We start from the raw sequence: 12,759 nt of genomic DNA on the forward strand, positions 1-12,759 counted from the left end.
ATTTTTCCTATCTAGAAGAGGGGAATCTATGTCTCATCCCTTTGAATCTAGGAGGGCTTGTGATTGCTTCAACCAACAGAATACAAAAGCAATTCCGTATGACTGCTGAGGCTTGGTCATAAAGGTTCATGCTGCTTCTTTGGCCACTGGAGCATTCACTGCAGGTGCCCTGAAACTTCTTGGCTGCCATGATAGAAAAGCCAAATATAAACAATGAAGTCAACAGTCCCAGTTGACCCCTGATCCAGCTTCCCTGTCAAGGCACTACATTTTTGAAGTACTTGAATTTATGAATCATTTTATGCCTTAAGAAATCTTTCCTTAATCTGAAATTATTAGGATACTTTTATACACTGTCTTCTAAAGATGTATATTTTTGCCTTATATATTTAAATCTCCAAACTATATAAACTGGGAGAAAAAATGATTGGAGTCATTGATGTTAGATGCCGGAATTGCTGAAGAGGAAGATTAACGTACTCACTTGGGACTCAGTCTAAATTAAGTATGTGTCTTAAAATCTTTTAGGATAATCACTAAGTGGACAGAAACAGATTCTAGACAAACCAAACAACTCAAAGTAGCCTTCTACAAGTTTGAGGCACTATGGACCTAACAATTTCCCTCTAATTTTTCTTCAGTAGCTTTGCATCAAAAGCTATAAATTTCAACTGACCAGACTACTGTCTATTCACTAACCATGAGCAAATACAAAGAAAATAAAAATTGCTTTGATCTGATTAAGAAAAAAATCTATACTATAATCACCCTTACTAATTTTCAAAAGTATATTTCAAAATTATGTACCATAGCAACAATGCACACAAACCTCTGTGACCCCGTGTATTCTTCACTACCATTGGGAACTCCAGCACTTCTGCTTCATCAATCATTTTAGAAAAATTTTCATGACCTCCTGGTTTGAGCCAAAAAACAACAACAGTAAGAGAGGTGGTTTGTGATAAATTTTATCTACATTAATGTCAGCAACACAAGGGAGGTAGAAGGTAAGAACTGATAACTGAATTTTGCTTTTCTTGGAGAAAATAAATAAAAGTTGAAAGTAAAGTTAACTATCAGTTTAAAACAACCACACTTTTTAAAATGGATAAAAACTACCTTAAACTATAAATATTCCAACCTAAAGAAATTAAGTATACTTCAAGCTAAAATAATGTTTCCTAATTCTATATCATGTTCATATTTTTATCCCTTATTTTTCCACTACACAAATAATAGAAGCCTGAAGATCTACTTTAGCATATTCAATTCCCTGTTTAGAGTAAGAAACAGAAGAATGAGTCAGTTGAGAACTAATCCAAGGTTGAGATGCTGCATGCATTTGTACACACACACTCTCTCTCAAACACACAATTTTTATCTCTATTATTAATCAGAGTTCATTCTACTCTGAGCTACTCAGTACCAATGTGCTAAATCTTGCTTTTTAGTGTTTTTATTTCCCAGGAAAAAATGATACAGCAGCAAAATCACAGCAAAAAGTGGATCGTAGTTATAAAAAAATAATATGATGATACACAAAAACTAAACCAGGAAAAAGTTCATTAAATACAATATCATAAAGTTGCAGCTTAGAGAAATTTAGATGATCAGTCCCCAAATTTGAAACCTTCAACATCAGAGCACAGGTAACATTTAATTTGGTTAACTTTCTCCTCCTTTTCATTCTCTTAAAATCAGAATATAAAGCCCTGATATAAGTATCAGGAAGGAAGAATTCTCGAACTATTCATATTGTCTCTTCTTGAGCAACTGTTAAAAACAGCAACTGTATCACATATCTAGACTTGAAGAGTTCCCTTCTTTAAAATATTGTTTTAAAAAATATGACAGGGATTTCCTCTTAAAGCCTTGTTGTAGAATGTCCAAGGATTGCACTGACATTTATTTAGAGAAATGAAAAATTATACTGATTTACATTAAGTTTTATCCTTTCCAAACTAGAAGAACTGAAAAGACAGAAAATATATTAACATTATTATTTATAGCAGTGCTCCTTACAGTGTGGTCTAGTAACTTATGTTCATTTCCGACTTCTTTGCTATTGATAGGTGACCAGGTAAGTAAGTGTAAAAAGAGTAAGCACTTTTATAGCAATTTGGCATTGCTGTGATATTTTTGTTGTATTTTATAAAAGTATTGATAGATAGCAAATTGGTCTTTAAACCTTTACCACAGATAGTTTTAGAAGCTCTGGTTTAAAATATAACTAGTATAGTGTCATTTCCTTATGAAATAAAATACCGCGTGACCAGGCGGTGGTGCAGTGGATAGAGCATTGGCCTGAGATGCAGAGGAACCAAGTTAGAAACCTCGAGGTCTCCTGCTTGAGTGGGGGCTCACCAGTTTGAGCATGGGGGTCGCTGGCTTGAGTGTGGGATCATAGACATGACCCCATGGTCGCTGGCTTGAGCAAGTGTCACTCGCTCTGTTCTCTGTTGTAACCCCCCTCCCCCCCGCCCCCGGCATGGCACATATGAGAAAGCAATCAATGAACAACTAAGGTGCTGCAATGAACAACTGATGCTTCTCATCTCTCTCCCTTTCTGCCTTATATGTCCATGTCTGTTCCTCTCTCTCTCTCTCTCTCGCTAAAAAAAAAAAAAAAAAAACTTATGAAGAATTATCATGAAAATGGTAATAAAGATACACAGAGATGTCATTAAATTCTATTATCTTTTACCACAGAGACTGGCAAACTAAGTAAGGCCTGTAGAACAGACTTGGCCCACTGACTTTTTCTGTGATAAAGTTTTATTGGAACATAGCTACACTGATTTGTTTAAGCATTTTCTGTAGCAGTGCTCCTTTCACACTACAACAGCATTAGTGATGGTCACAAAAAAGAACGTATAGCCTGGAAAGCCCAAAATACTTAACTATTTGGCCCTTTATAGGAAAAATTGGCTAAGTCTGTTCAACCCATACCATGGAACTAAAAATTTTTTTTTTTTAAGCAAGGGGGGGGGGCAGGCAAGGACAGACAGGGAGAGATATGAGAAGCATCAATTCTTTGCTGTGGCACCTTAGTTGTTTATTGATTGCTTTCTCATGTGCCTTGACAGGTGAGTTCTCACTGAGCCAGTGACCCCTTGCTCAAGCCAGCAACTTTGGGATTCAAGCCAGCAACTTTTGGGCTCAAGCTAGTGACCATGGAGTCATGTCTATGATCCCATGCTCAAATCGGTGAACCTGCGCTTGAGCCTGCATTCAAGCTGGCGACCTTAGGGTTTTGAATCTGGGTCCTTTGCATCCCAGGCTGACACTCTATCCACTGTGCCACTGCCTGGTCAGGCACCATGGAACTAAATCTTAAGACATGATTCATAATTCTCCTGCCCAGTTTGTTAAAACTGAAAATTACTTTTATTAAGAAGTTCTTTCATGTTCACAAATTTCCTTATATAACATAATCCTATTTGTTTAGTATGGTTTTCAAAACTATAAGTTCTCTAAAACTTAAGCTATAAATTCTTATTAGTGGACTCACCATAAGAGAAAGTATCTGGCAGAGGAACACCATGGCCAGCCAACTCTTGAAACGTCCAAAATTTATTAACACAGTTCAGGATGGCCTGAGGTCGATTCATCAACCGGCATCCCATCTTCTCTAGATGGCGCAAAACAGTGATGTCACTATCACTTTGTACCCAAGGGGTTGGTACTCTCACTACCACCACCTGGGGGTAGGCAGTAATTAGTTCTCCATTGATCCGCAAACCTGAAATATAAAGGAGCGAAAGCCAAAACCGTTAAATGAAATATACAATAAAATAAAGAAGCAGAAATACACCAAAGTTTGAGTTACAAAACTAAGTGTACTGTTGTTAACACTTCACTGGGACATCTCTCCTTAAATTATAGTACATTTCTTTGTAAAAAAAAGAAAAATGAGAAAAACTTCTGCACTAGTTAAGTAAATACTTGTATAAGTGAGTCAATACAAAGAAATACAAAATAGCCATTAAAAAAAAATGTCATAGCCAGCCCTGGCCGGTTGGTTCAGTGGTAGAGCGTCGGCCTAGCGTGCGGAGGACCCGGGTTCGATTCCCGGCCAGGGCACACAGGAGAAGCGCCCATTTGCTTCTCCACCCCTCCGCCGCGCTTTCCTCTCTGTCTCTCTCTTCCCCTCCCGCAGCTAAGGCTCCATTGGAGCAAAGATGGCCCGGGCGCTGGGGATGGCTCTGTGGCCTCTGCCTCAGGCGCTAGAGTAGCTCTGGTCGCAACATGGCGACGCCCCAGAGGGGCAGAGCATTGCCCCCTGGTGGGCAGAGCGTCGCCCCATGGTGGGAGTGCTGGGTGGATCCCGGTCGGGCGCATGCAGGAGTCTGTCTGACTGTCTCTCCCCGTTTCCAGCTTCAGAAAAATGAAAAAAATAAAATAAAATAAAAAAACAAACAAACAAACAAACAAACAAAAATGTCATAGCCAGCCCTGGCCGGTTGGTTCAGTGGTAGAGCGTCAGCCTGGCATATGGAAGTCCCAGGTTCGATTCCCGGCCAGGGCACACAGGAGAAGCGCCCATCTGCTTCTCCACTCCTCCCCCTCTCCTTCCTCTCTGTCTCTCTCTTCCCCTCCCGCAGCTAAGGCTCCATTGGAACAAAGTTGGTGCTGAGGATGGCTCCATGGCCTCTGCCTCAGGTGCTAGAATGGCTCTGGTTGCAGCAGAGCATGGCCCCTTAGTGGGAATGCTGGGTGGATCCCGGTCGGGTCTGTCTGTCTGCCTCCCCACTTCTCACTTTGGGGGGGAAAAAAAAAGTCATAGCCATTTTCAAAATGGAAAAAGATCTAGATGTTGAACTTTTTTAAAAAAAGTAAATCTGAGAATAACTTTTATCTGTCTGCATATACACAGAAAATGTATGAAAGGATAAATGATATAAACAGTTTTCTCTGAGTGTGAGTGGATGGCAGGCAGGAAGGAGGTAGATTAAGAAACTTCAACATTTGCTCCACGTAATTCTTTATGTTCTCTTTTAAGTGAGGATGCATGCTTTTATAATAAAAAATATTTTAAAAAGAGACGTTTCTTTAATTTTATCTAATACCATTCTATTTAAAGAGATCCTATAATAATAAAACTCATGAGTTTCTTCTTACAGCCTATTTTCATTAAAAAACAAAACAAAAAAACAGTATATACACTTGTTTCAAATGTTTAAATACAAAAATACAGGGTGAGCAAAAGTTTAGAGTTGTTTGTATGAAAAATAATATAATAATACAAAAATAAACTTTCGTTGTGTACTCACAACTGTTACCCTACTTTTGCCCACCTCTGTATATAATATATCATATAATATATTCACTTTCCATCCAACATCGTCATTACTTAGTGTTAATAGTATGTCTTTTCTCCACTGTTAATCTTTTCTTTTTTGAATGAGTGAACAAGCAAGTGAGAGGGAGAGAGGAACAGACAGGAATAGACAGGAAGGGAGATGAGAAGAATCATCTCATAGTTGTGGCACTTTAGTTGTTCACTGATTGTTTTCTCATATGTGCACCTTGACGGGGGGGGGGGGGGGTCTGCTTGAAGCAGTGATCCTTGCTCAAACCAGCAACCATGGGGTCATGTCCATGATCCCACAGTCAAGCTGGAGACCCAGTAGGCTCCACTGTTAATCTTAGCATAGAATAATACATAATTTTTAGAAAAATGAAGTATTTTAAATTATTTATGTTACTTTCTTTCATAACTTAAAAATTACACCACATCATCCCATGTCAGTGCATGGACAGCTTTATTTCCTCCTTTTTGAGGGGAGGGCTGAATAGAATTATATTTTATAAATACGCCATATGATCAATCCTTTAATCGTGGACATTGATTCAATACATATTAAGCAGTTACTATGCATCAGATGCTTTTCTAAAAGTTGGGAATAGATTGCTACGGAAGGCAGTAAGGTACTGTCCTGTGAAGGAGAGAGTGTTCCATGACATTATAGCTGCCTGTGGGACCCCTGTGCTATGCCAAATCTAGCCCAGAACAGAGATTGCTTCCCGTAAAGCCCCTCAAAGACTGTCCAACCTCACCCTTGTGCCCCACATGTGCTGGTTCCTGCAAGAGGTTTTGACCTCCCAGGTCAGGTATGTAAGGCATTTCCCCTTTTCTGAGGCAGGTCATTCCTCAACACTTCTATCCATCCTGCCCTGTCCTATATAACCCGGTAGTGTCTGCCATGACACATCTCATATATGAGTTCCCTTATAAACTCAGTATAATACTAGAGTTGTCAGCTTCTTTCTCTAGTAGCTAGGCCCTGGGAAATTTTATCTAACAGCTAATTACACTCATGAAGCTTTCAGTCTAGTGGAGAAGGCCCTACATATTAATTTTTATGATATTAGCCTTTGTTTGAGAGAGGGGAGAGAGAGAAAGGTGGGGAGGAGTGGGAAGCATCAGCTCGTAGTAGTTGCTTCTCATATGTGCCTTGACCAGGCAAGTCCAGGGTTTCGAACTGGCAATCTCAGTATTCCAGGTCAACACTTTATTTACCACAGGTCAGGCAAGTACGTACATATTAGCTTTTAAATATAGTAGAAATTCTAATACAGGAGAAACTGGTGAGAAGTAACAGCTGAGTTAAGAATGTAAGCTTGAGCTGTGTAAAGCAAAGAGAAATGACACTTCACAAATCAGGGAATAGCAGAAATCATAGGGCAAAAATAGCAATAAGAACAATGCCTGCCTCAACTGTAACTTGTATTCATGCAATGTGTAAAAAATAAGGTTATTCAGGTTAAGGTGAAGGTGTCAAATATGCAAAGTCACAAATGTTCACTGAGATATAACTGACATACAATAAATGCATTGGTTTTAGGTGTGTAACATAATGATTCAATATTTGTATATATTGCCAAATTATCACCACAGTAAGTTTAGTTGACATCTATCAATTCGTATAATTAACAATTTTTTCATTTTTTTATTTAATGATTTCTAGAGAGAGGAGAAGGGAGAAAGAAAGAAAACATCAATTTGTTGCTCCACTTATTTATGCATTCACTGGTTAACTCCTGTATTTACCCTGATTGGGGATTGAACCCACAACGTTGGCTTATTGAGATGGCACTAACCAACTGAGCTACATAATATTCCATTATACAAACACACACACATACATTTTCTTTACCCATTCATCCATTGACACATTGATTATTTCCATGTCTTTGCTATTATAAATAATGGTGCAATAAATATGAAGGTGCAGATATATCTTCAAGACAGTGATTTCATTTCCTTCAGGTAAATACTCAAAAGTGGAGTTGCTGGATCCACAAATTCTGAGCTAAAGAGTTTATATATCTGTTGTGATTAAGGGAACTGAGGGTGTGTATGGAATACTGCCTACTAATACTTCACACAAATCCCTCCACCCCATTTTTTAATCCCTCCCTGTGCCAGGGGCTAGAAACATTTCCCATGCTCCCCTGCCAACAGGATTCCATTCTCATTGATGAGAAGCCATCAATGAGAGATAATTACATAAAAATTTAAAGGTGAAAGCGAAGCAGAAGTCATTCTGCTCCAGAAGCAGTTATGGGGAGGGATGTGGTCATGAACATATGTGAGGTTTTGCCAATGTTTTAGTTATTCTCCTCACCATCATTTACTGTGCTGCTATAAGCATCTTGAGATCAGCCGCAGCAGATTTGTTATCCTGTACTTCTCATTTCTTAAGACTTTTGCAGTGAACTGCCTCAACAATCACTCTAAAGAGTTTTTTTTTTTTTTTTTTTTACAGAGGCAGAGATAGACAGGGACAGACAGACAGGAACGGAGAGAGATGAGAAGCATCAATCATCAGTTTCTCGTTGTGCGCATTGCGACTTCTTAGTTGTTCATTGATTGCTTTCTCACATGTGCCTTGACCGTGGGCCTTCAGCAGACCGAGTAACCCCCTGCTGGAGCCAGCGACCTTGGGTCCAAGCTGGTGAGCTCTTTGCTCAAGCCAGATGAGCCCGCGCTCAAGCTGGCGACCTCGGGGTCTCGAACCTGGGTCCTTCCACATCCCAGTCCGATGCTCTATCCACTGCGCCACCACCTGGTCAGGCTAAAGAGTTTTTTAATAGGAAAAAAAAACACCCTAGTGACCAGATTAGAAGTGTAAAAAGTTTGAGACTAGGTAAAAAAAAATGGAAAAGTTGAAAATGAAAGCCAGTTTAGGACAGAAGATGCTGAATTTGGAGGATCTAGATATAAAATATTTTAGTGATAATATCAAACTAGAACTATTATAAATATAATTCATAATGGTAGTATGGACTGTGTTTACTTATTTGTGGGAACCAGCCCAAGCTGTAATATCTAACAAAATCAGGATATAAAGGCTGAAAGACAAAATAAAAAAACAGAGAAAACTAGGAACCAAGATTCGGTGGATCTCATTAAGAAAGCAATAAAACCTGAGGAAAGAAAGCAGTAAAAAAACTAGGGAAATCTAGTGTGTCAAGTATCATTGTGAAAGATAAGTCAGCACTATCAGGGGTAAATAATCAAATTCATTAAGTAAAACACAGGTAACAAAAAGACAGTACTGAGAAAGGTTTGAGTGATTAGAAAGAGATACTGTCAAATGTCAAGAAAAAATTTACTACATTACTTTCTCATTTCCCTAAACTGGAGACAGTTTTTGCTCTTTTTAAGAAATGGGATAAAGAAAGCAATGAAACTATTCCACACTCAGGCCACACCACCAGCAGGGACCACCTATCTGTTGCATCAGAAAATGGGAGTATGGGAATGAGGCACAGTTAGATCTGCATAGTACACTATGTGGGTATTATTGAGGATGGAAAGAAATCCAATGCCTCCAGTAACGGAAACACACACTTTGTTATTCTAGGTAAGCAAAAGGTGATCCAGGGCTGGAAAGGAGGGCAAGTACAGATAGAGCCAAAATAGGCAAAGTGACATCTCTTACGACTGCTATTGATCTTTGGGCACTCTGAGCAAATGAAGAATCCATTCTTATAAGAATATAATGTATATGGCCTTTTCTAGCTGCTTTGAAACTTCCTAAGAAGATATATGCGGTTCACTTTTCATGGTCTCACTGTATTACGAATTTTTAAATTGTATATATCTATTTTGTATTGCAGATTTTGCGGTATATCATGGGATTTTGCAGTATATAGGTATTTTATATATTTATTACTTTAATTATTTTTGTGGTAAAATAAGCATAGAAAGTGTGGGAAAGGTTTGTAAGAGTGTGGGGAGGGTTTATAAAGTTTTAAAATATATATATATAAAAATAATAAAATAAATATAAGGTCGCTACTTTGTGGATTTTCCCCTATCGTGGGGGGTTCTGGGGCCTAACTCCCATGATAGACAAGGGTTGTGTTTCTAACCCTCTTCAACTTCCTCAGTTATCCTGTTCTCCTCCGATTTGTTTCCAAGTCTTATCTAGCTATTAATCCCAAGGAGAGAGAAATTTTTCTTCTTAAAAAGTAAGTTTTTTGGGAATGATGAAGAATCAATAAAAATTCCTTTCTCATCAGCGGTACATAAAGAAACAAATGCAAGACTACTATAACACTGTGCCTCATTATCACTGAGGATTTATTTCCTCATTGTTGCTGATGGTCATGTGTTTTAAAAAAGAGAAAATGGGTGAACTGCTTTCTTTTTTTAGTTCAAATAAAATGGATATAATTTTTTTAAAAGAAAAAATAGAAAGCAAGCAAACAAGCAATCATAGCTCTTCATTTTTAAATTTTATTTATTCATTTTAGAGAGGAGAGAGAGAGAGAGAGAGAGAGAGAGGAGCTGGAAGTATCAACTCCCATATGTGCCTTGACCAGGGTTTCGAACCGGCGACCTCAGCATTTTCAGGTCGACGCTTTATCCACTGTGCCACCACAGGTCAGGCCTTTTTTTTTTTTAAAGCATTTTTTATTGAAGGTAATGACTATCTGGCTTTTTCTCTAAGTATCTTCAAAAAATCTAAAATCTGAGGTCAAGACAGCCAACTCTATCACAAACATTGGCAAAAGGAGATAAGATATCAAATTTAGAGACCCATGATGTCACTAACTATGGTAATTTACCTCCTTATATTTTATTTATTATTTATTTTATTTTTTTGTATTTTTCTGAAGTTGGAAACAGGGAGGCAGTCAGGCAGACTCCCACATGCGCCCGACCGGGATCCACCCGGCATGCCCACCAGGGGGTGATGCTCTGCCTATCTAGGGCATCACTCTATTGCAACCAGAGCCACTCTAGCACCTGAGGCAGATGCCACAGAGCCATCCCCAGCGCTTGGCCAACTTTGCTCCAATGAAGCCTTGGCTGCATGAGGGGAAGAGAGAGACAGAGAGGAAGGAGAGGGGGAGGGGTGGAGAAGTAGATGGGTGCCTCTCCTGTGTGCCCTGGCTGGGAATCGAACCTGGGACTCCTGTACGCCAGGCTGACGCACTACCACTGAGCCAACTGGCCAGGGTTCACCTCCTTATATTTTACAAATGCTGACATTCAAGCTCTCCATATTTGGGTATATTCTCTCTAGCTTTTCTACAGATAGTAAAAAAAAAAAAAAAAATTGGTGCAAGAGAAATACCTCATGAAATTGACAAACAAGATGACAAGATACCCTTAAGGGACTTATCCATTAATCAATTCATTCAAAAATTTGCTGAGTACCTACTCTGAAACTTGGGATAAAATCCTGGCCCCACTTCTGTTTTGCTAATTTATATAAAAACTGTTTTTTAAGAAGTTCCTTTCCTTACTATTATCCTAATGTGACTTGAAAATTGAAAGTTGAAATACTATATCCAACCTAATTATTATGTTTTCTTCATCCATAAAATAGTAATATTTACTGAAACAGTAAAGAAAAGCTATATAAAAGATAAGCGGGCAAATATATAATTATATAATTATATAGTCACTGTTAAAGCCAGACATAAAAATTTATGGTCTTCTAGCAACAAACTGCTATAGAAGAGGGGAAAGAGGATTATTACCAGAATTAAATGAGTTATTTGTAAAAAAGCTTTGCATATTGCTATTGTTTGCAAAAGAAATGTAATTTTAAAACCTGAATTCTAAAAACTGAGACAAATTTTCCTGAGCTTTTCCTAACTCATCTTAGTAACTACACTAACTCTAGGTTCTTTCATGGCTTCTCACTTGTGTATCTCTCAGAGACCAGTCTTACAGAATCAGATCCTTCTCCCAAGAAGACACACAAATGGCCAACAGATATATGAAAAGATGCTCATCTTTACTAGCTATTAGAGAAATGCAAATCCAAACTACAATGAGATACCACCTCACACCTGTTAGACTAGTTGTTATCAACAAGACAGGTAATAACTAGTGTTGGAGAGGCTGTGGAGAAAAAGGTACCCTCATTCACTGCTAGTGGGAATGTAACTGGTATAGCCAGCATGGCAGTGCCTCAAAAAATTGAGAATAGAACTACCATATGACCCAGCAATCCCTCTACTAGGTATCTACCAAAAAAACTCATAAACACCAGTACACAAATACACATGCACCCCCATATTCATCACAGCATTGTTCACAGTGGCCAAGACATGGAAACAACTAAAGTGTCTCTCAATAGAGGATTGGATAAAGAAGACATGGTACATGTATACCATGGAATACTACTTAGCCACAAGAAATGGTAAAGACATGTTGGCCTTCATGACAATATAAATGGACCTTGAGAACATTATACTAAGTGAAGTAAATAAATTCGAAAAAGTTAAGAACTATATGATTGGTGAAATATAAAACTTAGACTCACAAATATAGATAAAAGTGAAGTGGTTATGGAGTGGCAGGGAGTCAAGAGGGACAAATAGATGATGACAAAAAATAATTTGACTTTGGGTGATGGGCACACAACACTTCAAATGCTACAGAAATGTTTACCTGAAACCTATGTACTCTTATTGATCAATGTCACCCCATTAAGTTCAATTTTTAAATAAAATTTTTTTAAAGAATCAAATCATTCAATTTCACAACTGTCAAACGTACTGTGCATAAACAGAATAATATTAACATTCCAATTAATAATAGCATCATTTAATGAATATTTACTATGTGTCAGCTACCAAACCATGGCAAGCACATACATCTTGAGTAATCCTGATCACATTATAAAGACGGCTTTTTATTTTTATTCCCACTTTTAACAGAATTTACCAAGAGATTTAATTTAGTAGTAATTAAATAAAACAAGACAACCAGTCTGACCAACTGCAAAAGGTTTGATTTAATAACTGGGTCAGCCAGGACAACTTGATCAAACTAGTTCTAAAGCCCACGTTCTTTCATTATGTCAAAGGACTTTCCTCCAAATTCCTAGCTGTGCTAATTTCCTAAGCAGCATGATAGCTGGAAGACTCCTTTCAGCAGGAATATATTCCAATGGTTAGGTTGGAGCTATAGTCCCCAAAACCCCAGAATTCCATTATTTGCCTTGAAGAAAGAATTTGGAGGTTTGAGCTACCGATTCATTTCTTTGCTTTAAGTTCCCTAGCACCTCTGGAGACCAGCCTCATCTCCTGCTTCCAAATCCCTCATACGCTTTTAAAGTGTTCTGTAGCAATACATACCAGATTCTTCCAAGCTTTATCCCCAACAAGACTATGCTTCCAAGTGAATAAAGGTAATTATTTAATTACCAGTTTCACCACTGTGTACTATGGGTTATTAGACTCACTTTCTGTAATAAGAAAAGTAGTCCTAATTGATTTCTGCCC

General features: G+C 38.2%; 1 protein-coding gene across 6 annotated transcripts in view; it reads right to left on the reverse strand.

The window, feature by feature from the left end:
• Positions 1 to 12,759, reverse strand: part of RIMKLB (ribosomal modification protein rimK like family member B) — an 83,050-nt gene that overhangs the window by 17,255 nt on the left and 53,036 nt on the right. For all 6 annotated transcript variants that reach the window (XM_066263856.1, XM_066263864.1, XM_066263846.1 and 3 more), the window contains 2 exons: positions 3,512 to 3,742; positions 830 to 916 (listed from right to left, as the gene is read on the reverse strand). In XM_066263856.1, coding sequence (XP_066119953.1) covers positions 830 to 916; positions 3,512 to 3,742 — 318 coding nt within the window. The remainder of the gene's footprint in view (positions 1 to 829; positions 917 to 3,511; positions 3,743 to 12,759) is intronic.

This window comes from Saccopteryx bilineata, chromosome 1 (assembly GCF_036850765.1).
Source record: "Saccopteryx bilineata isolate mSacBil1 chromosome 1, mSacBil1_pri_phased_curated, whole genome shotgun sequence".
Classification (NCBI taxonomy): Eukaryota; Metazoa; Chordata; class Mammalia; order Chiroptera; family Emballonuridae; genus Saccopteryx; species Saccopteryx bilineata.